The 24994-nt window shown below is 42.6% G+C and overlaps 1 protein-coding gene across 7 annotated transcripts in view; it reads right to left on the reverse strand.

The window, feature by feature from the left end:
* ASAP1 (ArfGAP with SH3 domain, ankyrin repeat and PH domain 1) overlaps positions 1-24994 on the reverse strand; it is a 284334-nt gene that overhangs the window by 73365 nt on the left and 185975 nt on the right. For all 7 annotated transcript variants that reach the window (XM_061606851.1, XM_061606803.1, XM_061606813.1 and 4 more), the window contains 2 exons: positions 4806-4893; positions 4422-4470 (listed from right to left, as the gene is read on the reverse strand). In XM_061606851.1, the coding sequence (XP_061462835.1) occupies positions 4422-4470; positions 4806-4893 (137 nt within the window). The remainder of the gene's footprint in view (positions 1-4421; positions 4471-4805; positions 4894-24994) is intronic.

Here is a 24994-nt window from a genome sequence, read left to right on the forward strand (position 1 = left end):
TGAATTTCACATATATGCTCATGGGGTCTGAACTGGCGGTGACCGACCAGGAGAGAGACCTTGGGGTTGTGGTGGACAGCACGATGAAAATGTCGACCCAGTGTGCGGCAGCTGTGAAAAAGGCAAATTCCATGCTAGCAATAATTAGGAAAGGTATTGAAAATAAAACAGCCGATATCATAATGCCGTTGTATAAATCTATGGTGCGGCCGCATTTGGAATACTGTGTACAGTTCTGGTCGCCTCATCTCAAAAAGGATATTATAGAGTTGGAAAAGGTTCAGAAGAGGGCAACCAGAATGATCAAGGGCGACTCCCTTATGAGGAAAGGTTGCAGCATTTGGGGCTTTTTAGTTTAGAGAAAAGGCGGGTCAGAGGAGACATGATAGAAGTGTATAAAATTATGCATGGCATTGAGAAAGTGGATAGAGAAAAGTTCTTCTCCCTCTCTCATAATACTAGAACTCGTGGACATTCAAAGAAGCTGAATGTTGGAAGATTCAGGACAGACAAAAGGAAGTACTTCTTTACTCAGCGCATAGTTAAACTATGGAATTTGCTCCCACAAGATGCAGTAATGGCCACCAGCTTGGATGGCTTTAAAAGAAGATTAGACAAATTCATGGAGGACAGGGCTATCAATGGCTACTAGCCATGATGGCTGTGCTCTGCCACCCTAGTCAGAGGCAGCATGCTTCTGAAAACCAGTTGCCGGAAGCCTCAGGAGGGGAGAGTGCTCTTGCACTCGGGTCCTGCTTGCGGGCTTCCCCCAGGCACCTGGTAGGCCACTGTGAGAACAGGATGCTGGACTAGATGGGCCACTGGCCTGATCCAGCAGGCTCTTCTTATGTTCTTATGTTCTTATGTGAATCTAACACTGAGACACAACACATGCACATGAAGGGGTGTGTGCGGTGAAACTAATACTGAGGGACACACACATGGTAAAGGAGTGCAGTAGCTGAAGTCGAACACATGCAGCAGACGAAGGGTGCAGTGATTTCATGCACACAGTAGAAGCACCTGGTTGGCCACTGTGAGAACAGGATGCTGGACTAGATGGGCCACTGGCCTGATACAGCAGGCTCTTCTTATGTTCATGCGGTACCTGAAGTCCAACCCACGCTCTAGAAGAGGGGTGGGGTGATTTCAACACTTAGACATATGCACACGGTAAAGGGTGCAGTGATTTAACTCCGATACACACTCACACTGTAGGGGGGTGCAATGATTTCACATTTAGACACCCACACACAGTAGAGGGGTACGGTGAATTGACACAGACACTCACAGACGGTAGAGGGGTGTGGTGAATTGGCACTTTGACACATGCACATGGTAGAGGGGTACAGTGATCACATTTAGCCCCTGTAGAGAGGTACGGTGAATTAGGGCACAAGCTCACACACAAGGTCTAGGGGTGCGGAACAGCCCTGACTACACGTACTAATTATGCTTTTCTCCTTTTAGTATTTATATTTCTATATATGCCCTTCAGAGAAAAGGCCAATAAGTAAGAAAGGGCCAACTAATACATGCCCTTCAGCTAACAGAGGTGAGTAGAAAGAAGGGCAAATCTTTAACAAAGGCGGAGGGAAAATCTGAAACAAATTGGTGGATGGGAGAGCTAACGGAGGAAAGAAGCTGCCAAAATGGTAGTTAGTGGAAAAAGGGCGGGAAAGCACCAACCGCCCAGAGCCACCGCCGCAAGCTCCAAAAGGCTCATCTCAGCCTTATCCTAATTAACGTGAGTGGGGGCAAGTGCCACCGCTCCGACAGCCAAGGGCTGCGCCTCCAACACACAAAGATCCTCTAGGGCCACAGTCACGAACCCTGCAAGGTAAGGCAGCTGGCTCTCTGCTAGCTGCAGCCACGAGCCCCACAAAGGTGGAAATCAAGTACAACTCTAGCAGTCGGCTCTGGCAGCCAGCTCTCTCTGCTAGCAAGAGGGGGTATATGGGACCGCAGCCGTGAACCCTGCAAAGGCTGGGAGGAAGGAAGGTGGAGAGGGCTGGGATTTATGCTAGGGCTTGCATTTAAGAGCCAAGGAAAGAAAACAGCTCCCCCCAAAAGCACGCTCATGCCCCTCACCCAGAAAAACATACAATCCTGAGAGAGAAACTCATTACAGTAACGATAAAGAGATCAGCCTTGGATGAAGGCAAGAATGAACTGTAGTGGGACCAGAAGGAGCAGCTAGCGTCTTGACTCCTGTGCATTCTTGCCTTCTGATGTTAGATGGTGCTATAACCCATGTGATGCCATCCTACCTGGGGGAAAAGAATGTGTGTCTCAATATGTAGAGGTTTTTGATTACACCAGGACAACCAGGTTCACCCCAAAGCCAAATATCCTGCCAGGCACTCCAGGGGCTCCCCCTGTTCAAGGCTGAACAAAACAAAGCCAGCCCTGCAAAGGAGCTGGTAGACTGCCACCAACCCTTATCCGATTCATAATTAGGTCAAGGGGAAACCCAAGGTGCAAACAGAGATAGGAGCAAGAGCCAGACGTTTACACTCATTGCTCCTGGAGCCTCAAACCAAGCCAAATTCTTCAGTAGCTGGTAGCTCTGTGGTCAAGGAATAGAATTTAGAGCCACACTGTTTCCAAGGAACACACACCGAGTAAATATGAGGTAATTTACTAATATAAAAATTGCATATTAAAAAGGCAGCATAACAATTCTGGCCACGGTGACACGTGCCTTAGTCACAACCCATTTGGATTACTGTAATATGCTCTATGTGGGGGTGTCCTTTGAAGAATGTTTGGAAACTTCAGCTGGTCCAAAGAGTCACAGCCAGATTGTTAACCAGGGCTGGTTAGAGGGAGCACACGACTCCCTTATTATATCTACAACAGATCCACTGGCTATTTTTGAGCACAATTCAAAATGCTGGTTATGACCTTGTTGTTGTTGTTGTTATGTGCCTTCAAGTCGATTAGGACTTACAGTGACCCTATGAATCAGTGACCTTCAATAGCATCTGCCATGAACCACCCTGTTCAGATCTTACAGGTCTGTGGCCTATAAAGCCCTATATGGCTCAGGTCCAGGCTATCTCAAAGACCATACATCCTCCCATATGAACCTGTCCGAGCCCTGAGATAATCGGAGGAGGGCCTTCTCTTGGTCCCAACCACCCTCACAGGCACATCTGGCGGGAACATGGGAAAGAGCAGTGGTGGTGGCTGCCACCAGGGTCTGAAACTGCCTTTGTAGGGAGGTTAGACTGGCTTCCTCTCTGCTGTCCTTCCATCGGCAGATGAAAACTTTTCTGTTCCAACAGGCTTTTGGGAACTGACTGCAAGGGCTATTAAACAGGGTGCTGTTTTTACTGTTTTGTATTTTGTGTTTTTTAATCATAATATTTTAAATGTTTTTAACTTTTTAGTTAGATTTTAATTAGATTTTAATTATAACTTCTATATAGGGTGGTTTATAACAGATGCTACTGGAGGTTGACGATCCACAGGGTCGCCATAAGTTGTAATCGACTTGAAGGCATACAACAGCAAATGTTCTATTTATGTTTTTAACTGTATTTGTTTTAATTTTTGTAAACTGCCTTGAGTCCCAGTTTCTGGGGAAAAGGCAGGATATAAATGAATAAAACAAAAATAAAATAGAATAAAAACCAAAGTCAAGTTTTTGCCAACAGTCCACTGTTAAGAACGAAAAAAAACTTCCTTTCACAATATGGATAACTAGCCCTAATAAAGACAAAAGTATTAGATCAAAGAGGAGGGAAAAGGACGTAGACAAAGCTATCCATCAACAGTTTCATTTCTGGAATTATTGGTAGACACACTGAATATGGTATTCCCCAACTGTACTGGTAATAAAGGACTAGGTAGAAGCACAAGGCAATTAACCAAAAGCCTTGAACATGATGAAAAAACAATTCTGCACAGGCAATAATATGATTTCATAAATCAGACAATGCAATAGGGCAGGATACCATAAGTACAATCACTTAGGAAAAGGGGCTATTAAATTCATTATGACAGTCCTTCAATGTACAGTAGGGCCCCGCTTATATGGCGGGTTCTGTTCCAGACCCCCGCCGTAAAGCAGAACTCGCCGTAAAGCGGAACCCCATTGACTTTAATGGGGTGCGTCGCACAAAAATGCCGCAAAATCGGCTTTAAAAGAGGGGAGGAAAGCTGCCGCATTAGCGGAACGCCAGTAAGCAGGGCCCTACTGTAATGTGATGTGGTGCACTGGGCTCATAGCTCTCTTTGATACATGGAAAATGTCAATTGTGGTTGGCAACAGGTTCCACTGGTTTTCTGCTGGGAGAGGTGTACACAGTAAGCAACCACCACCAGTTTAGAACAAGTTTTGCAAGCAAATATTGATTTTGCTTTTAAGCAGACAAAATAAAACGTGCTGAGTCAAGAAACAAAAATATTCTTACGCTACGTAGTCTTGCTCATCCTCTGCCTGAAAATGGTACGTTCTATTATCTGGAACACAAACATATAAATAAAAATAATGAATGTATCAAATGAATTTTACAGTAGACTTACATTGGATGCTTAAAGCTTTCAAGCCTTAAATCAGCAAAGCCTATGTCATAACTGGGGGCATATGCTGAAATGAGTCAGCAAAACTTAAAAATATCTACTTCAGTAGACAACATTTTGATCCCATACATTTTATGAGCAAGTCAGCTTGTATACTTAATGTATTTAGAAAGGATGATTGCTCAGTAAATATGCGACTTAGAATAACTATCCATGACAATCCAATCCAAATGACTATATAATACACAAGCTAATTAACTTTAAACATAACATACGTGATATCAGGTCAAATGATTTCTTGTCTTCTGCATTTGGTTTCACTTGACAGGTTAGCAAATTCAATTTAGCAGGTTGCCTGTTTGACTAAAAAAGAAATGTTATTTTACTAATAGCATTGCTCGTTCAGAATCAATATAAATACAGACATTCTATTTTCTTCCATGCATTGTTATATTCCTTCTGTGTGCAACAACGTAGCTATATGCCGAATACAGACTTATGTAACTGAACAACTGCATCTTCACCATCTCATTCATTAGTAATAAATGTTTAGAAGAATCAACCTCGATAAAATAAAATTTATCAGAAGAGAATTTATTTTGATTCAAAATGCTAAGTAATCCATTTGTTATACTTGCAGCTATGTTATCTTTTATGAATGCTTTAGTTTTGAGTCTCATTTAGCTTCTACTGCAAGTACCTAACTACTGTGAAGCATGCAAATATGCTGATAGTCTCCCCCTGCCTTTTCTAAAAAGCCACTTCCATATAGGGTATCTGGAGTGCAGTAGGGATGAGCAGAGAAAGAGAAGAACCCACTCTCCTCTCAACTGCTGTATCGGGGGGGGGCAGCCCTAGAGATACTGTAAAATGTGTTTGCATGAAATATGTAGTTAGGCACTGAGTAGTATACATTAAAACTTGTATATAAGAAATCATTATTACTACTGTCATTACTCTGTTCATAGGGTTTTGTGGTAAGAGATATTCAGAGGTGGTTTACCATTGCCTTCCTCTGAGTTTCATGAGTTTCCTCTGGTTCATGACAGATGCTATTGGAGGTCACTGATTCATAGGGTCACCATAAGTCGTAATTGACTTGAAGGCGCATAACAACAACAAACTGTTATTACTATGATGATGATGATTAAAACTTCTATCCCGTCCTTCCTCCCAGAAGGAGCCCAGGGTGGCAAACAACACTAAAAACATCTTAAAATATCTCAAAAAATAAAATATCTTAAAAAACATTTTTAAAATAAAACATCTTAAAAACATCTTTTTAAAAAATCTTGAAAAACACGTTGAAAAGCAATTCCAAAACAGACTCAGACTGGGATAACGTTTCTACTTAAAAGGCTTGTTTAAAGAGGAAGGTCTTCAGTAGGCACCAAAAAGATAACAGATTGCACCTGCCTAATATTTAAAGGGAGGGAATTCCAAAGGGTAGGTGCCACTACACTAAAGGTCCGCTTCCCATGTTGTGCAGAACGGATCTCCTGATAAGATGGTATCTGCAGGAGGCCCTCACTTGCAGAGCACAGTGATCAATATAAGGGGTAAGATGGTATTTCAGGTATCCTGGTCCCAGGCTGTTAGGGATTTGTACCCCAAAACCAGAATCTTGAACTTGGCCCGGCAGCTAATGGGCAGCCAGTCCTGTTCTTTCAGCAGCGGGGTGACATGTTGGCGATACCCTGCCCCAGTGAGCAGTCTCGCAGCCACATTTTGCACCAGCTGCAGCTTCCGGACCAACCTCAAGGGCAGCCCCACATAGAATTCATTACAGTAATCTACCTGGAACTTAGCAGTGCATGGACAACAGTGGTCAAGCTATCCTGGTTCAGAAACAGCTGCAGCTGTCTTACCAGCCGAAGGTGGTAAAAGGCACTCCTAGCCACTGAGGTCACCTGGGCCTCTAGCAACAAAGATGAATCCGGGAGAACCACCAGACTACAAACCTGCTCTTTCAGAGCGAGTACAACCCCATCCAAACCTGGGAACAACCTACCCACTGTGCCTCCGTCTTGCTAAGATTCATAGTCAGAAATGATGAAATATACCAAGTTCAGCCGGGAAAACAGTTCTGTCATTGCTTACAATCCAATTGCCAGCTAATTCTTCAATATTGCTTCTTAGGAATATTCATATTCAAAATATTTAGAAGCTATACCAAACATGCACCTCACTACTACTAGTGATTTCGCAACAAAGTCTGAACACATAGGGGCAACATCTACTAAATGCTAATCAATCAGAAGGAATCCAACTACTGCAGTCTTGTCACATGTGACCGGCAAATGTTTCCTTTCAGCAACTTGTACGCTTCTCTTTCACTCCTTCTCAACTTTCCCAAACTTTCCAAAAAATGCTATAATCCCTATTCCAAATTAATGGAACTTTAAAGTTTTTTTTAAAAAAAATGCACAATGACATGCCAAGTAGCTGGTGTTCCTAATTACGGACTTGTATGAGAGTGCAGAATTCTAGACTCTGAGTATGAAGTTTCTATTACATAATGTGACACTGATGAACATTAAAATTAACCTTTTAAAATGGCGATTGGAAGAATGTCAGTGGACTACACATTTTATGGGCTATGACAAAGTCTCTGGGTGGTGCCTAAATATGGGACTGGGGGATGTTACCAGGATACTCTTGTTTTCACTCTTTGTTCTGTTCTAATATAAACATCCTTAAACCCAGCCTTGTATTTAAGCACTTGCCTGGCAGTCACACAAAACAAGGAATTGCACAGAGACATGTGCATAAAATTGCATGCAGGTGGCCTGGTGGAAGAGGGCTGGAGGATTCTATTCAGTTTCTGCACCCAGCATAGAAACCAGGTAGCCTGTGACCAGAAAGAAGTCCTCTCCTCTGTACAAAGTACAGAAATGCTAAAGGCTATGGGTGCACAATCATGCCGTCAAATTGTCTTCTGAGGCGATACATACTGGACTGCTATATACTGAATGAGATCCAATAAACTGAAACTGAATCCTGGTGAGATGGAAACCCTGTGGATAAGTGGCTCTACTGGCTGGAATATAGATCAGTTACCTGTTCTGGATGGGGCTGCACTCCCTCTGAAGGAATGGGTATGTCATCAGGGAGTACTCCATAATCCATCATTGCCACTGGAGACTCAAGTGGCCTTGATGGCTAGGAGTGCTTCCTACCAGCATCAGCCATTCCTGGACACAAATATCTTAACTGGGCAAGGTCCTTGAACGAGTAGTGGCAGGCCAGCTCCAGACACTCTTGGATGAGACCGATTATCTGGATTCATTTCAGTTGGGTTTTAGGCCTGGTTTTGGCACGGAAACAGCCTTGGTCACCCTGTATGATGACCTCTGCCAGGAGAAACAGGGGGAGTGTGACTCTGTTGATTCTCCTTGATCTCTCAGCGGCTTTCGATACCATCGACCGTGGTATCCTTCTGGGAAGACTGGCTGAGTTGGGAGTGGGGGACTGCATGGCGATGGTTCCGCCCCTACTTGGCGGGTCAGCTCCAGAAGGTGGTACTTGGGGAACATTACTCGGCACCCTGGACTCTCCAGTATGGGGTTCCGCAGGGGTCAGTTCTGTCCCCCATGCTGTTCAACATCTACTTGAAACCATTGGGTGCGGTCATCCGGAGCTTTGGAGTCCGTTGCCATCAGTATGCTGATGACACGCAGCTCTATTTCTCCTTTTCATCTTCTTCCGGTGAGGCTGTGAATGTGCTGAACTGGTGCCCGGCTGCAACAATGGACTGGATAATAAACTGAGGCTCAATCCAGACAAGACTGAGATGCTGCTAGTGGGTGGTTCTTCTGACCAGATGGTGGATGTCCAAACAGTCTTGGATGGGGTTGCACTCCCCCTGAAGGAGTAGGTTCGTAGCTTGGGGGTTCTCCTAGAACCATCTCTGTCACTTGAGGCTCAGCTAGCCTCAGTGGCACAGAGTGCCTTCTTCCAACTTCGGCTGGTGGCCAGCTATGACCTTATCTGGACAGGGATAACCTGGCTTTAGTTGTCCATGCTCTGGTAACCTCCAAGTTAGATTACTGCAATGCGCTCTATGTGGGGCTGCCTTTGAAGATGGTTCAGAAGCTGCAGCTTGTGCAAAATGCAACGGCCGGATTGATAACAGGGACCAGACAATTCAAACATATAAAACCAATTCTGGCCTGCTTGCATTGGCTGCCTGTATGTTTCTGAGCTCGATTCAAGGTGCTGGTTTTAACCTATAAAGCCTTACATGGCTTAGGAACACAATACCTGATGGACCGCCTCTCCAGACACAAACCCACCGGTACACTACACTCACCATCAAAGGATCTCCTCCAGGTGCCTACTGCGAGGGAAGCTTGGAGGTTGGCAACAAGGGAGATGGCCTTCTCAGTGGTGGCCCCCAAATTATGGAATGATCTCCCTGACGAGGTGCGCCTGGTGCCAACATTGTTATCTTTTCGGTGCAAGGTCAAGACTTTCCTCTTCTCCCAGGCATTTTATCATGTGTTTTTAAATTGCTTTTTAAAAATGTGTTTTTAAATTTTTATATTTGTTTTAAATGTTTTTAATTGTTGTAAACCACCCAGAGAGCTTCGGCTATGGGGCAGTATACAAATACAGTAAATAAATAAATAATAGACAAATGGTCAAGGAACACCTAACCACTTTGAACAAGTTCAAATCTGCAAGACCCGATGAACTGCATCCTAGACTATTGAAGGAACTGACTGAAGAACTCTCGGAACCACTGTCTATTATCTCTGAGAAATCATGGAGGAGGATGTAGTGTCAGATGTTGTGCTAATGTACCTATCTTCAAAAAGGGCAAAAAGGAGGAAGGAACCGGGGAACTACAGACTAGTCAGCCTGACATCAATCCCTGGGGAAATTCTGAAGCAGATTATAAAGCAGTCAATTTATAAGCATCTTGAAAACAATGCAGTGATTACTAGAAGCCAACATGGATTTATGAAGAACAAATCCTGTCAATCTAATTTTATTTCATTTTTTGATGTTTTTAATTGTTGTAAACCGCAGAGAGCTTCGGCTATGGGGCGGTATACAAATGCAATAAATAAATAAACTGCAGTGTTTCATGCAGTGGTAATCACAACTGGGATTATTGCAATGCGCTCTGCATGGAACTGTTCTTACATTTGGTGTGGAAGCTGCAGCTAGAGCAGAATATGGCAGCGCGGCTTGTGGCTAGAGTTTCCTTCTATCAACATGAAACACCAGTACTAAGAGAATAGTATTGACTGTCAATATTCTATGGGCAAAATTTATGCATTTATTATTACTGTATAAAGCCCTAAACAACTTGGGACCAGGGCATCTGAAGGGTGCTGTGACGCCCTTCCCTGGCTCTCCCTGTCAGGTTCCTACCTGCTCGTGGCTACTGCCTGTCACTAGGCACCACCAGGGACTCCACCAGTCCGGACTGTCCTTTTTTATGGTTTCTCTCTCCGCTCTAGCACAGACCTCACCAGATCCCCCTGCTAGGCAGCACCACCAGTCACGTCCTATAACCAGTATTCCCAGAGACTCTGCCTGAGTCTCTCTCAATCAGGTTACCTCTGTGACGGCGTGCTTAAGCTGTCCCAATCCCTTTGATCTATATAGAATGCATATAATTCTGGGTTGCTCTGGATACTTGTGGTGTTATATTCTTCCCTTCACCGCTGCCACCAATTGTTACAGTTTCCCTTCAGCCTTGGTAAGTACCTTGCCCTCCCCTCTGGTCTGTATATTCCCCAGCCAAGGATCAGGCCTCCGGTAAACCAAAATAGTGTTTATTAAATATTAGAAATAACAAGATTACTTTATAAAGGCACATAAGCATATGGTTTCATCTATTCCTGTGATACTTGTCTTAGTATTAATCCGAACTCCACACTCTCCCCACATCCACCTCCAAACACCTCTCAAACACCTCTAAAACCCACCAACGTCCACCAAACACCTCTCAAACAACCCACTAACGTCCACCCAGATTCAACTGTCATCCTTCCATTTATACTCTCAGCCATCCAAACACTCAGCCAATCATCCAGCATTCTACTGCTCATTTACTCCCCCCTCCTCTTTCATTCCACTTACCATGTATCTTCTATACAAACAGCACTTACCATATATACATTAATACAGGAACATCACAGGTGCCCTTACTCCCTATGTACCTGCCCATTTCATTCCATGGCAGCTTAGACTAGGTCTTTCAGCACAGCAGCACCTACCCCGTGGAAAACACTGCCCAGTAAAGTTAGACAGGCTCCAACACAGCACACATTTCATTAGACACCAGGAGAATCTGTTTACTTGTGGGGAGTATCTGATTTTTGTTTTGTTTATATAAATATTTTATCTGTTTTATGATGTTTAGTGGTTTATAAGTGTTTCAAATCAATCAATAAAACTCCCGTAATTCACAGGGAGTAATCCTTCTGCTCCTACTGGAATTCTGCTTATGCACGAGAGGCAGTTAAGAGTTCCAGCTGAATAGTACACACTTAAAATAGTCAACAGGATGCAAATTCTGTTGAACTGAGTGAATAGTACTGTCTTCCTCAGCCCCCAAAGGGAACATTCATGCAAACAAACAAGCCAAAATAAGAAAGCTGTCTAAAAAGAATGTGTAGAAGTTTGCTGCTGGAATTCACTTGATGACTAAACATAACGGAGATGTTTGGGAGAAGGAAGGTACAAATAATCCCCTGTAGTACATGGATTGCTCCACTATGCGATATGGGAGATATCATGAGAGATGACTCTGGAATGGGTAGTAGCCATAGCAAGGAAAGGACTCTAACCCAATGAGAGTGCTCAGTGTCCAGTGAAGGTGGGCAGTGCCTAAAATCTAAAGTCCATATGGGATTGTTGTATTTCCCTGTTTTTGCAAGGCAGCCCTCACCAAAGAGCAGAGAAGTTAACAGTATCATGGGGAACAGCTCCCAGGTAGATACATGGAGTATCAGAAACTGGCCCTGGGTGTTCTGAAGTGCACACTAAAGACAAAGCATTGATCAGATCTTTCATTCTTAAGGTCGTGTGTCAGACTATGAAGATGAAGCAAGTCTGGTATGATTGCAGGGGCTGCAACATATGAAATATGTTTGGAGCTTTGGTGCAATAGATTCTGATCAAGGCCAGGGCAACAACCAAGGCAGGTGGCACAAGACACCCCTTATAGTCAAGAACCATATCCAAGCAAAATGGAAATGAACTGCGTTCAAGTCTATTCCGACTTATGGTGACCCTACAAATAGGGTTTTCAAGGTAAGCGGTATTCAGAGGGGGTTTACCATTGCCTCCCTCTGAGGCTGAGAGGCAGTGACTGGCTCAAGGTTACCCAGTGAGCTTCATGGCTACGTGGGGATTCAAACCCTGGTCTCCCAGGTCGTAGTCCAACACCTTAACCACTACACCACATTAGCTCTCATATCCAAGCAAGCTTATACTAATTCCTCAGTTGGATATGGATGCTCTGGAGCTATATCCTTGGAGGATATTAAAATAGTACTCGAGTTGGACTGAGAATGCAGACTCATCAATTCAGAGACATGAAGGTAGAGGCTTGAAAGCAATTAGTGCCCATACCCAAAAAGGCATATAACCTGAAGCCTGACCTTAACTTGCTTGACTGAGAAGGCTGAAGCACTATGGGTGTAGAATGATGCTATGGGAGACTACAGGAAACCAATGGCAGGAAAACACTTGATGAAAAAAGCAGGTGGAAACTGAGGTTAAAAAGTCTTGTGAGGAAAACCCAAGAACAGATTCTGCCTGAAGAGTGGTTATTCACTTCGTGAAACCATTCATGCCAGAAGTTTACATGAACAGAATAGTCAAGACATATCCAAAGACGTCTCTTCTTCATGTGGATGTACAAAACCTTGCAAAGGCTATACATGCTTGGCTAACTGTGCATGCAACTTGTTCCATGTTTAAAGTATCCACTGCAGAATTTCAGGAACATTATTTTTCTGTTTACAGTCCTCTAGATCTTGAACAATGTATATTCAAATGCTTTCTTGTAGAATTTTCAGAGGTTATTTTCCACAGATGTTTTAATGAATCACTGCAATACACAAATTCAAAGAAAATGGATATAATGGATCTATGTGGCTGGGGATAAAGGACACTGCTGTTTCCAGGTTAAAAATGTCACATATAAACATGGTCTGAAAGGTTTTTACAAATAGCACTTTTTCTCTATAGAATTCCTCTGGGCTTTTAAAAGAAAATATCATGTTGGACCAGATCAAATGACTTACAGCACAATCTTGTACATGGCTACTCAGAAGTAAGTACCACTTTTAGTGGGGCTTACTCCCAAATAACTGGGTATAGGATTGCAGCCGTACTGATGTCATACAGTATAAGACCTTGTCAAAGGAGAAAATTAGGGTGGTGTGGCACAGGTATACGCTGGCTTCCAGTTTACCTTATTACCCTCTAAGCATGCTCATACAACATTAAAAACAGTCTCAGTTTACAAAAAAACCCCAAATTCCACAAGAAGATACAACAAAAACCACGAGTTTTAACCATTACTTAGACATTGAATAAAAGGGCAAAGGGAACACATGGAGCAAAGAAAAATAACAAATATATGGAGCCAAGGAGGACAACATACTTTGAGAATTACAGAAAAGTTTAGGGCAAAAAAGCTCTCTTCTGGTTATCAGCTGCATATTGCATAATTGCCCAAATGGATATGGAAAACATATGGATACTTCCCAAGATAGACCTAGAACACATGTAGCTCACAAACACATGAAACTAGGGGGGGAAGGGGGGGCTCAACTCAACACCTCCAAAATTCAATAGGACAGAGTTAAGAGCAAGATGATCCATAATATCTGGAACCCTGATGCTAGTGTAACTCCTCTCTAAGTAGCTGAGTGGACAATAGCCACCTACATGCCTACAAAATCTGCTCCAGAGTGTCCCTCAACCCTCTGAGGCAGACTTCGAGGGTGCACAGGGGGCTACACTGGAGAGAAGGAGAAGGTGAATTTACACTGCATGAAAGAACGTCCATTCCATTTACACATGGACAGTTTTGCATACAACTCTAAGAGTGCAATCCCATATATGTTCACCCAGAAGCAAATCCAGGTTCAGTTACATGAACTCCCACGTAAGAGTGTATAAGACTGCAGGCTATGACACAGTTATAAATTAGTAGTCCCTGGTTTGGATCTCACATCACTACTAGGCCTTGGACAAGTCACAGTATCTCAGGGAGCCCCTTCCCTTTCAATGTGGGAAATATAATTCTGACCTATCTCACAGGGTTGCTCTAAAGCAGAGCAGGAGAACCTGTGACCTTCCAGATGTTGGTGGACTACAAAGCCCATCACCTCTGACCACTGGCCACACTGGCTAGGGCTGATGGGAGTTCACAGATTGTAAGGTAACATATGGAAAGTATTATAAACACTTGTTGAACAAATGTCAAGCAGCTTTTCCATAAGCAAAAAAAAAATAGACATGTTTGTTTGTACCAAGCAGGCTTGAAATCATGCCGTTTAACTGAAAGGCATTCAAGGAGACTGCCTTCTTCAGTGCTTTATAGATACTATTTTACTGCAGACTTTAACACAATTTGTAAGTCAATATTACCCTGTATTTTTAGATAGGACATTGGTGCTGTTCAGAAGAAAATGAAAAATTTTATGTCTTCAATTTGTGAGAACAGCAAAATATACTGTTCACATTTGAACAACTGTACAACTATTTCTATTATGAAAACTAAGGTTACATGGAAAAAGGTTATATTAGGCAGAAAAGCATGTTAAAATATTTCATTTATCTTTCCACTAAGGGTCTATCAGCCATAAACAATTCACGTAAGAGGTCTAAATGGAACAATCACTTCCTTTGCCACTACTTTGCCCCCCTGGGCTCTTCCCGGGAGAAAAGGTGAGATATAAATCAATTAATCAATCAATTTTTTAATATTTCAAGAAGGTGGGTGCTGCCAAAGGATGATGGAGGAAGGAGCCAATAGTGCTGGAGTAGCTCTCTATAGGAAGCTTCAAAAACTGTCAGAACCAGTTGTTCTATTAAGAACTCCTCTGTAAACCATGACATTGTTTAAAACTGAGCTGAATTTATTGGTGGTACAAGCAACTTCCAAATCCTATGTTTTCAAATAAGCTCCACCCCCATCATCCAGCTCTATATTTAATAAGGACAAAGTAATTCCATGACACTTTAAACTACCAACAAATGTATTACCACACAAGCATTTTCTGTGTCAGAGCTCACTTTATCATCAGAAGGTGTGCATATATACGTGTGTGTGCGCACGTGCGCGCACGCACGGACATGCACACACACACCCCATAAGTATTGACACAAGGAATATATGTGTGTTGCACTATTAACCTGCCACTAGCCATCACTTTTAGTAATGAAAAATCACTGCTTGGTTACCTACTACTTACTCCAGACAAGAGTATCTACCAAAATATATTTCAATGCTTAGTTGTGCTAGAGAGAACACAGGAGACATGTGAATGGAAGTGACACATCTTGTCAAATAAAAACTAAAATAGCTGGCAACTATGCATATGGTGCTCTATTGTTTGGTTTTATTCTTAAAGGCATTATCATCAATGTTTAAATGGCAAAAGAAAAGTAAGATCTTGCCATGCCAAAAGAATAGCATATTTATCTTTGACATTTAAATGACCACTTGCTATGCCTGAAAAATCTACCCAATATAATTTTACTTCTCTTTTCATATCCTCTTTATCTGTCAGCCTTGATAATATCTAACTTATTTTAACCTTAACCTTTGGATTTGACTCATGAAAGTCAACTAGTTACATAACACTGGAGGAATGAAATATTAGCATTCATTTCATAAGCACAGAGAAAAAATAGGGCAAGGTATTCATATAAATGACATTTAAATGCAGGAGGAAGGGGAAGAGAAAAAAAGATTGTGTCATACATTTTCAGAGAACCTTTCTACTTCAGCTCATTGATCACCTTGCTACTTTCAAGGATTTTTAAACGAATATAAGGCTCTACAAAATTTCATTCAAAAGTTACTGGTGTCTACACCAAAGCATCAAGTCCTGCATTGCACAATGATCATACATTTTAGAATTCTCAGTTTTCATACATACATACATGACGTGTTTAAAAAGCCCCTCATTTCAACTGTTTTACACTGTCAAGCCTACATTAACAAGAATCTTCATCTGCATTGTGAATGCCTCTCCTCTACATTAACAATCAGATGTAAAGTAAGGCAAGATGAGGCTCAACTTTTATTTATTTATTGCACTTGTATACCGCCCCATAGCCGAAGCTCTCTGGGCGGTTTACAGCAATCAAAAACATTAAAACAAATATACAATTTAAAACACATATTTTAAAAACAATTTAAAACACAATTTTAAATTTAAAACAATATAAAAACAATTTAAAACACATGCTAAAATGCCTGGGAGAAGAGGAAAGTCTTGACCTGGCGCCAAAAAGATAACAGTGTTGGTGCCAGGCACACCTCAAAGATAATTTAAGCTTCGTGTATGAAAATGCTCTAAGGCTGGAGGAGTTATGTGCCTTCAAGTTGATCGATAGCGACCCTATGAAACTGTGGGCTCCAATAGCATCTGTCATGAATCACTCTGTTCAGATCTTGTAAGTTCAGGTCTCTGGCTTCCCTTATGGAATCAATCCATCTCTTCTTTGGTCTTCCTCTTTTTCTATTCCCTTCAGTTTTTCCCAGCATTATTGTCTTTTGTAGTGAATCATGTCTTCTCATGATGTGTCCAAAGTATGATAACCTCAGTTTCATCATTTTAGCTTCTAGTGGCAGTTCTGGTTTAATTTGTTCTGACACCCAATTATTAGTCTTTTTCACAGTCCATAGTATGCACAAAGCTCTCCTCCAGCACATTTCAAAGGAGTTGATTTTTCTCTTATCTGCTTTTTTCACTGTCCAACTTTCACATCCATACATAGAGATCGGGAATACCATGGTCTGAATGATCCTGACTTTGGTGTTCAGTGATACATCTTTGCATTTGAGGACCTTTTCTAGTTCTCTCATAGCTGCCCTACCCAGTCCTAGCCTTCTTCTGATGTCTTGACTATTGCCTCCATTTTGGTTAATCACTGTGCCAAGGTATTGAGAATCCTTGACAAGATCAATGTCCTCATTGTCAACTTTAAAGTTACATAAAGTTACAGAACTTTAAAGTTCTGTTGTCATTACTCTAGTCTTTTTGACATTCTGCTGTAGTCCTGCTTTTTGTGCTTTCCTCTTTAACTTTCATCAGCATTCGTTTCAAATCATTACTGGTTTCTGCTAGTAGTATGGTATCGTCTGCATATCTTAAATTATTGATATTTCTCCCTCCAATTTTCACACCTCCTTCATCTTGGTCCAATCCCACTTTCAGCATGAGATGTTCTGCGTATAGATTAAACAAATAGTTCGATAAAATACACCCGTCTCATACCCTTTCTGATGGGGATCCAATCGGCTTCTTCTTATTCTGTCCTTACAGTAGCCTCTTGTCCGGAGTATAGGTTGCGCATCAGGAGAATTAGATGCTGTGGCACCCCAATTTCTTTTAAAGCATTCCATAGTTTTTCATGATCTACACAGTCAAAGGCTTTCCTATAATCTATAACGCAGAGGGTGATTTTCTTCTGAAATTCCTTGCGCCGTTCCGTTATCCAACATGTTTGTGGTATGATCTCTGGTGCCTCTTCCCTTTCTGCATTCAGGTTGGACATCTGGCATTTCTTGTTCCATATATGGTAAGAGCCTTTGTTGTAGAATCTTGAGCATGACTTTGGTTGCATGGGATATTAAGGCAATAGTTCGATAATTACTGCATTCCCTGGGGATCCCTTCTTTGGAGTAAGCATTGTTAAATTGTTAAAAGTCCAAACTTCTACTCATCCACATTTCACCAAACGATGCCTTATCCTTAATCCGTTTGCGACTTAAAGATATTGATTATCAGACCGCAGTTACCTTGGCCAACAAAACATGCTCTCCATTACATTCGAAATTAGGCTTTCAACCTGGGAAGCCAAATTGTTATCTAGAGCTGCTTACAATGCCTAAGCTACGACTAGCATTTTCTAAAGCCAGGTTTAATTCCTTACAGTCAGCGGTTCTGGAAGGGAGGTTCAGGGGGGTCCCCTATGAACAGCGTGTTTGCCCCTGTGGTGCTGGCGTCATTGAAACACTCCAACATAGCCTCCTTGTTGCTCCCTCTATGCTCAGATTCGTTACAAGTTCCTCAATAACATATTATCAGAAGTCTCCCATAAATCGTCTGAAGAAATTATTGTCCATTTGCTTTCTGATAAATTTCTGTTAAAGAAATTACCACTCAAGTAGCCAAATTTGTGTATGCGGCTCAGCAGAAACGTACTCCTATCACTTGTTTTATTTAGTTTATTCTATGTTGTTTTCTGTAATTCGGTGTAATGAATTTTACACGTACAGTTTTTTAACTTTGGGTCTTTGACCGTAAAATAAATTTGACTGAAAAAAAATTTGACTGACTACTCATCCACAGCAACCTTTTCTCCAAGTGAGGGGTTGACAACCTGCCTAGTTTTATGTGGCCCTTGGCCTAATTTTAAAAACCTTCTGTGAATGATCAGTTCAGACTACTGGTAAAAGTGAACTGTCTCTCCCTCAGCCGTCCACTATGCACGGAAAGGGAGAGAAAAAGGGGTGGCAAAAAGAGAGAGAATGGGTGTTCCCATCCAATTTTGGCTTTGGTCTAGGGATGAGTGAGAAATTTGATCCAATTCACATTTTAATGCAGGCCTACCTTATTTGCACTTCCCAAACCAATATGCAAACCAACACACAACTATTCTTCAAAATTCACATATTTTCAAATTTTGCAGTGCAATTCTCCAACCAATAAATAGGCCAGAAGAGGCAGTGACGGCCACCAGCTTGAATGGCTTTGAAACAGGATTAGACAAATTCAAGGCTATCGATGCTTACTCATCATGATGGCTATGCTCTGTCCCCATAGTCAGAGGTGGCATGCTTCCGAATACCAGTTGCTGGAAACCACAGGAGGAGAGAGTGCTCTTGTGCTCAGGTCCTTCTTGCGGGCTTCCCATGGGCAACTGGTTGGCCACTGTAAAAACAGGATTGCTGGACTACACAGGCCATTGGCCTGATCCAGCAAGCTCTTTTTATGTTCTTACGATGAAGAAATGTGGTGAACTGAACTTAAAGAAGGAAAAATGAGAAACTGAAAGAAACCAAAATTAACCAACCACCCTTCCTTATTCTTGCCCCACCCCAAAATGTGTTCTACCTGCTCACACACAGCATGTAGCCCCTGACAGATTACCCCCAAGGGAATACAGCTCTCAACAGAAAAAAGGTTGCCCAACGCTGCTCTAGGTCAATTTTATGATAAATGCAAATAAGCAAATCTTTCAGAGTCCAAATATCATTACAATCAGCATCATTGATATACAGCAGTAGCAGTGTTCAATCAACCACCATTATTTTTATTGCACTACTTTGCTTTCAACATGTGGTTTCAAGGCATTAAGTCTATGGATTCTTTTAAACATTACATCGGATCCAGGTTTCCTAATCTTCAAACATAAGGTCTCCTTCCATTCATGGAAAGAATCAGGATCCATCAGAGGCTCCCAGCAGAGGAAGACAAAAGACCAAAACTCTGAATCAAGGAATTACAAATGTATTACTAAAGAGAAATATGTAGCTTGTTTCATTAAGATTACTATTCATTAATTTATATACTGCTGACTTGCTAAAATAGCTTCTAAGTTTGATTACTCAAGCAAAATTCAAGTTTGACCAGCAACTTTGGATTAAATTTAAGAGGTGGGAGAGATAAGAGGAACCTAACACAAATATGGAGAAAGAAAGGTGGAAGTCACCAAGCAGATATGCATTTGAGTAGAGTATATAAACAGAGCTGACTAGGAACAGCAGCCTTAATTTGCTGGAGGAAATCAGAGAGACAGAAAGAAAAGCAGAGCACATATATATTGCCTCTCTGAGAGCAAAGGGGTCAAGAAATAGGACTACTGTAGTCTTTTTGAGGGAAAGATAATTGCTGATAGTCTTAGGGGCCAAACTGCTAGGGGCACCTTGTGTAATCTGTGAAGTGAAGCTGGGGGCAAGTGGCACTTTGCAGGTCTCTAAAGACAGAAGGTAGGCAGGAAACACAGGGGAAGAGGAGGTAGCAACAACTTTCAAGCTGACTATGGCTGGGACAATCTAAGCTAGGAGAGATCCCATGAAGACTGAACATTAAGGTTAGGGAACAGAACTATTAAAACTTTGGTCATTTGGAGGCAGTTGTGGAGAACAAAGGCAGAAAAGAATCTAGGGCAGTGGAGGAATTTAAGTGTGCACCCTAGTATGATTAAGTTTCCCACCACAGGTGTTGAGAGCAAAGGTATGCAGGGTGAAAAAAGAGCACCATGTGCAAATATCTGCTAGAAAGTTCTAACTTTAAGCAAGTAAGTGCTAATATGACTACCAGTGATGTTAGTGCCTCAGGCATAGTGTATCCACTGTCAGGGCTCTAAGTAGGTCAAATCAGGATGTGCCTTGGATTACTTAACTGAGTTAGAGGTTAGATAAAAGAGAAAGACATTTACACGTTGTGGGGGTCTTACACCCATATTGATAGCCAGCAAGAGTTCATCATTGATCAATCTAAAATGAGGCCATCAAATACAACCTTTTGCCCTGGGTACTCAATTATCTGCTTGACATACAACTTACAGCCAACATTGAGATTTCTGGACTCAAAAGTGCTAGGGGCACAATAAAACGACAAAAAGGCTGAGCTCATTAGTAACAGTTCCCCAATGCTCTGGAGCAGCTTTTCTAAGGGGAAATTATGAATTGGCAAAAATAGCCATCCCTTCTACCAAGATGAGTGGAACTCCACTGGATCCAACCCATTGTGTCTAAATCAAAGTAGGTAAATGCCACATCTGAAAGCTGATATTGGGAGAAGGGCCAATGCCTCACCAATGGCTACCGATGACTATGGCTGGGAACAGATGCAATTTTCCTAATCTCTTAATCACCATCCACAGCTCACACCTCCTTCCTATTTTTCTCCACTCATGTATGAACATTGATCTTTCCATCTCCTGCTGAAGTTTCCCTCCTTTTTTTAAATGCTAACTATGACTAGTATTTGATCTGCACCAAGCTGAATGCTACCCACAGCTAGCTTTACGTTGCCATTTGAAACTTACTTCTACACATAGTTTTAAAATTAAAAACTCTGGTTTAAAGTTGACTACAATCATCATCCAGCAGACAGACATAATGCTAGCCATAATACTGAAAAAGGGAGGAGAAATTTGAGCACACAAGAGGAAGAGCATGTAAGTCTGAGGGGTGTTCTTGATCTCTCAGCCATTGAGAAGAGGCTGTACATGTTACAGAGTTTATGAGCTTATTAAATCTTGATTTCCATGATCGTAGAACATGATTGCTCAAGGAATATAATGAACTAAAAAAACCTTACTTCTGGATATCTTTTTTAATTCCAAATGGCACTTAGATTTCTCTATTCAGAAGAAAAAATGGGGGAGGCAAAGAATGATTCAACCTAAAATCATCTGCCAATTATCTTGCTAACAAATGTAAAATACTTGATCTCAGAGATTTAAAAAGACCCAAGACTTGTTCAGATGCAATGCCAAACTAAAACTTTCCTGAAACTTCAGTAAGCCTAGCATGTGCAATTTATGCTAGCTTTATCATTAATTTACTGGGATCCAGTGAACTCATTTTTTCATTTCTTTTGAACTAGCAAACTACAATTTGATTTTCAAACTAGTTTCATAATTGACAAACTATGCTTTGTTCAACCAGATAGTCGCTAAAGAGTAGCACATGCAAGTTGAGTGAAAATGGACCACTGGTCTCACCTGAAGGGTGATTTTCACAGGTAGCCTGCCATCAAGCGGGTATCATAGCTCCACCTAGCATCCGAAGGCAAGAATGTTGTAAAGTCAAGACTAGGGGCCTCAGGCCCCTCCCACTCTCCAGTTCATTCTTGCCTTCGTCCGTTGGCAGTTGGGTATTTTCATAGCGTAGCGTATAGCTATGTTTTGCATGCATATTCATGTGATAGAGTGTGTGTCTGATTGTCGTTATTTCCTATCATTCCCTTCCCTCTGTTATTCACATTAGTGTGTGTGGGACTGATTGTTTTCACTTCGTTCCCTTACTGTTTGTCATTTTTCCTTTGTCTTTTACTGGGTTTTTTTTGGGGGGGGGGTTGTTGGCGTTTTGCCTTAAGTCTCCCCCTTAGTCCCTTGTTGGGGACTGCCACCACTTAAGACTGCATCCGTGGTTCTCCCTTTTCTCTCCGTTAGTCCCTTGGGGACTACTGCCGCTCACCCCTCGTTGGTTGACAGACTGCGTCTGCGGCTCTCCCTTCTCAGGCGGCAGCGGCGGCTTGGATTTTTATAGCAGGAGCCTGTGGGTGTTCCTTGTTTTCTCTGTGCTTCAGCAGCGGCCGAGTTGCAGTGACTGCAGATCCTTTTCTAGGGAAGGGGACCCTAGTAGCCTTCGGCCCCACAACCATCGGTGCAGTGCCTTGCATCTTAGGGCGTTTTGGCTCTGGAGTTTACATCTCGGCTCACTGTCCCCGGGACAGACAAGCCGATTCTGGTTTGGTTTCTCGATCCCTCCTGCCCAGGGAAGGAGATTCACAGCTGAAGGATGCCTCTGAGCGGCGGCTGGACTTTGCCTTACATAAGAACCATGAGGCTACCGCCTTTGCTATGCGGACCTCTGCCTCAGCTTCCATTTTCTCAAGGGCCTCAATGATGTGGCTGGATGATCAGTTGTAGTGCGGGGGTCTGGAACCTAACCCTCTGATCGCACCAGAGGAGGAGAAGATCAGATCTTCCCTTCCTCGGGCGCGATCAGCTCCAGCGGGAGCCTGATCGCACCAGAAGAGAAGATCAGCTGTAGCACGCTACAGCTGATCTGCCCCCTCTCCAGCTGATCGCCCTGCTGGCACCATATTAGCAGAACGCCAAAAAGCAGGACGCCGAGAAGCAGAGCCCTACTGTATATAAATGCAATAAAATAAATAAATAAAATGAGAGGCAAACACCAGCCCACAGCTTCAGCCAATACATATTTGAAGTCTGGGGAAGTTTTTATAATGTGATCTTTAACGTGAACAAGTACACCAAAAGAAAAATCTCATTATTTTAGTTGTCTGCATCTACAACCCATTTTTTTGGGGGGGGGGGTCAGGGAAATCTGACAGAGTTCAATACTAAATTTTAGTATATATTCTAATGTAATGCCAATTACCTTGTGGGGATAAAATTAAAGACGACTATAGTTTACATATATGTGGTACATGCTTGTGTGTGTACACAGACACTATATCTATATCTAGGTTACATTCACTGGAGTGGAGTATGTGAGGCGTCCTTCCCTGGCTCTCCCTGTCAGGTTCCTACCTGCGCGTGGCTACTGCCTGTCTCTAGGCACCACCAGGGACTCCACCAGTCCGGACCGCTCTCTCTTATGATTTCTCTCCCCGCTCTAGCACAGATCTCAACAGATCCCCCTGCTAGGCAACCACCAGTAACGTCCCAATACTAGTATTCCCAGAGACTCTGAATACTGGTATTGTTACTCTCTTCACCGCTGCCACCATTTGTTACAGTTCCCCTTCAGCCTTGGTCATTACCTTACCCTCCCTTCTGGTCTGTGAAACCCCAGCCAAGGATCAGGCCTTTGGTAAACCAAATTAAGTATTTATTACAGATAACAAAGCTAACAAGATTAACAAGATTTCTTCTTAAGGCACATAAGCATATGGTTTTACTCAATACTAATCCGAACTCCACCTCCCTCCTGGTAAACAACTCTCTAAACCCCACCAAGCAATCCACTCTTTCTCTTCTCCCCCCAGATTCCACAATTCACCACCTCACATTCCCCCAGATTTACCTGTCATCCTTTCATTTATACTGTCAGCCATTTTAAACATTCAACCAATCATCAAGCATTCTATTGCCCATTCACTCCCCCTCCTCTTTCACTACTTACCATGTATACTCTAAACAACCAGCACTTACCATATATACACTAATATATAGGAACATCACATTTCCCCCCCTTAAACAACGGCAGAGTATTATTCCTGTTCCAGGATTTATACGTCGCGTTAACAAATAAAAGTCTCTATGGGGAAAATGTCTTTCTTTGTTCCTCTGTCTGGTCACGTCACTGCAGTCCCAGCCACTTGCCTGGAAAGTCCATCGGCCAGTACATTGTCCTTGCCTTTGATGAACTGGAAGTCCACTTGATAGTCATGTAGGGCCCAGGACCACCTCTGCAGCATAGTGTTATGGTTTTTCATAGTCTGCAACCATAACAAGGCCCGATGATCCGTAGTCACTGTGAATCTTCGTCCCCACACGTATGGGCGCAACTTGTTCAGTCCCCACATGACCGCTAGGCACTCCTTCTGGACCGACAAATAGTTTTTCTCCCTCGGCGTCAGCTTGCGACTCAGATACGCCACTGGATGTCTGGTGCCTTCTCTCTCCTGCAGCAAGACGACTCCCAGCGCGAGGTCTGACGCATCTGTAGCCACGATGAATGGTTTCTCATAGTCTGGTGCTATTAATATGGGTCCTTGGCACAAGGCTTGCTTCAGTAGATCAAAAGCCTTCTGACATTCATCCGTCCATACCACACGCTCAGAACACTTCTTCTTTGTTAATTCATGCAAGGGGGTTGCTATTTCCCCAAAATTTCTCACAAACTTCCTATAAAATCCAGCCACACCCAGAAATGCCCTTACTTGTTTTTTGGTTAAGGGGATCGGCCACGCTTGTATTGCCTCCACCTTGCTCCATAAGGGGGTGATTTTCCCACTCCCCACCTTATGTCCTAAATAGATTACTTCCTTTAGTCCAAACTGGCATTTCTTAGCTTTTATTGTGAGGCCTGCTTTTCTTAAGGCCTCCAATACTGTTGTCAGGTGTTGGACATGCTCAGGCACCGACTTGCTAAAAATGGCCACGTCATCGATATAGGCCACTGCAAAATCTGACATGCCTCGCAACACAGTATTGATTAGCCTCTGAAATGAACTTGGTGAGTTCCTTAGTCCCATGGGTAAGGTCACAAACTCATATAACCCATCTGGTGTACTGAAGGCAGTTTTGGCTCTGGATTGCTCGTCTAGTTCCATTTGCCAAAATCCTTTACAGAGATCTAGTGTAGAGATAATGGTTGCTGCCCCCAATAACTCTAACATAGCGTCTACCCTAGGCATAGGATACGCATCTGGGACAGTAATTTTATTGATTAGCCGATAATCAATGCAAAACCTTGTCGTTCCATCTTTTTTCGGAACCAGGACAATACTTGAGGCCCAGGGACTGATGGATTCCCTGATCACTC

This window comes from Rhineura floridana, chromosome 1, assembly GCF_030035675.1.
Source record: "Rhineura floridana isolate rRhiFlo1 chromosome 1, rRhiFlo1.hap2, whole genome shotgun sequence".
NCBI classification, from domain to species: Eukaryota; Metazoa; Chordata; class Lepidosauria; order Squamata; family Rhineuridae; genus Rhineura; species Rhineura floridana.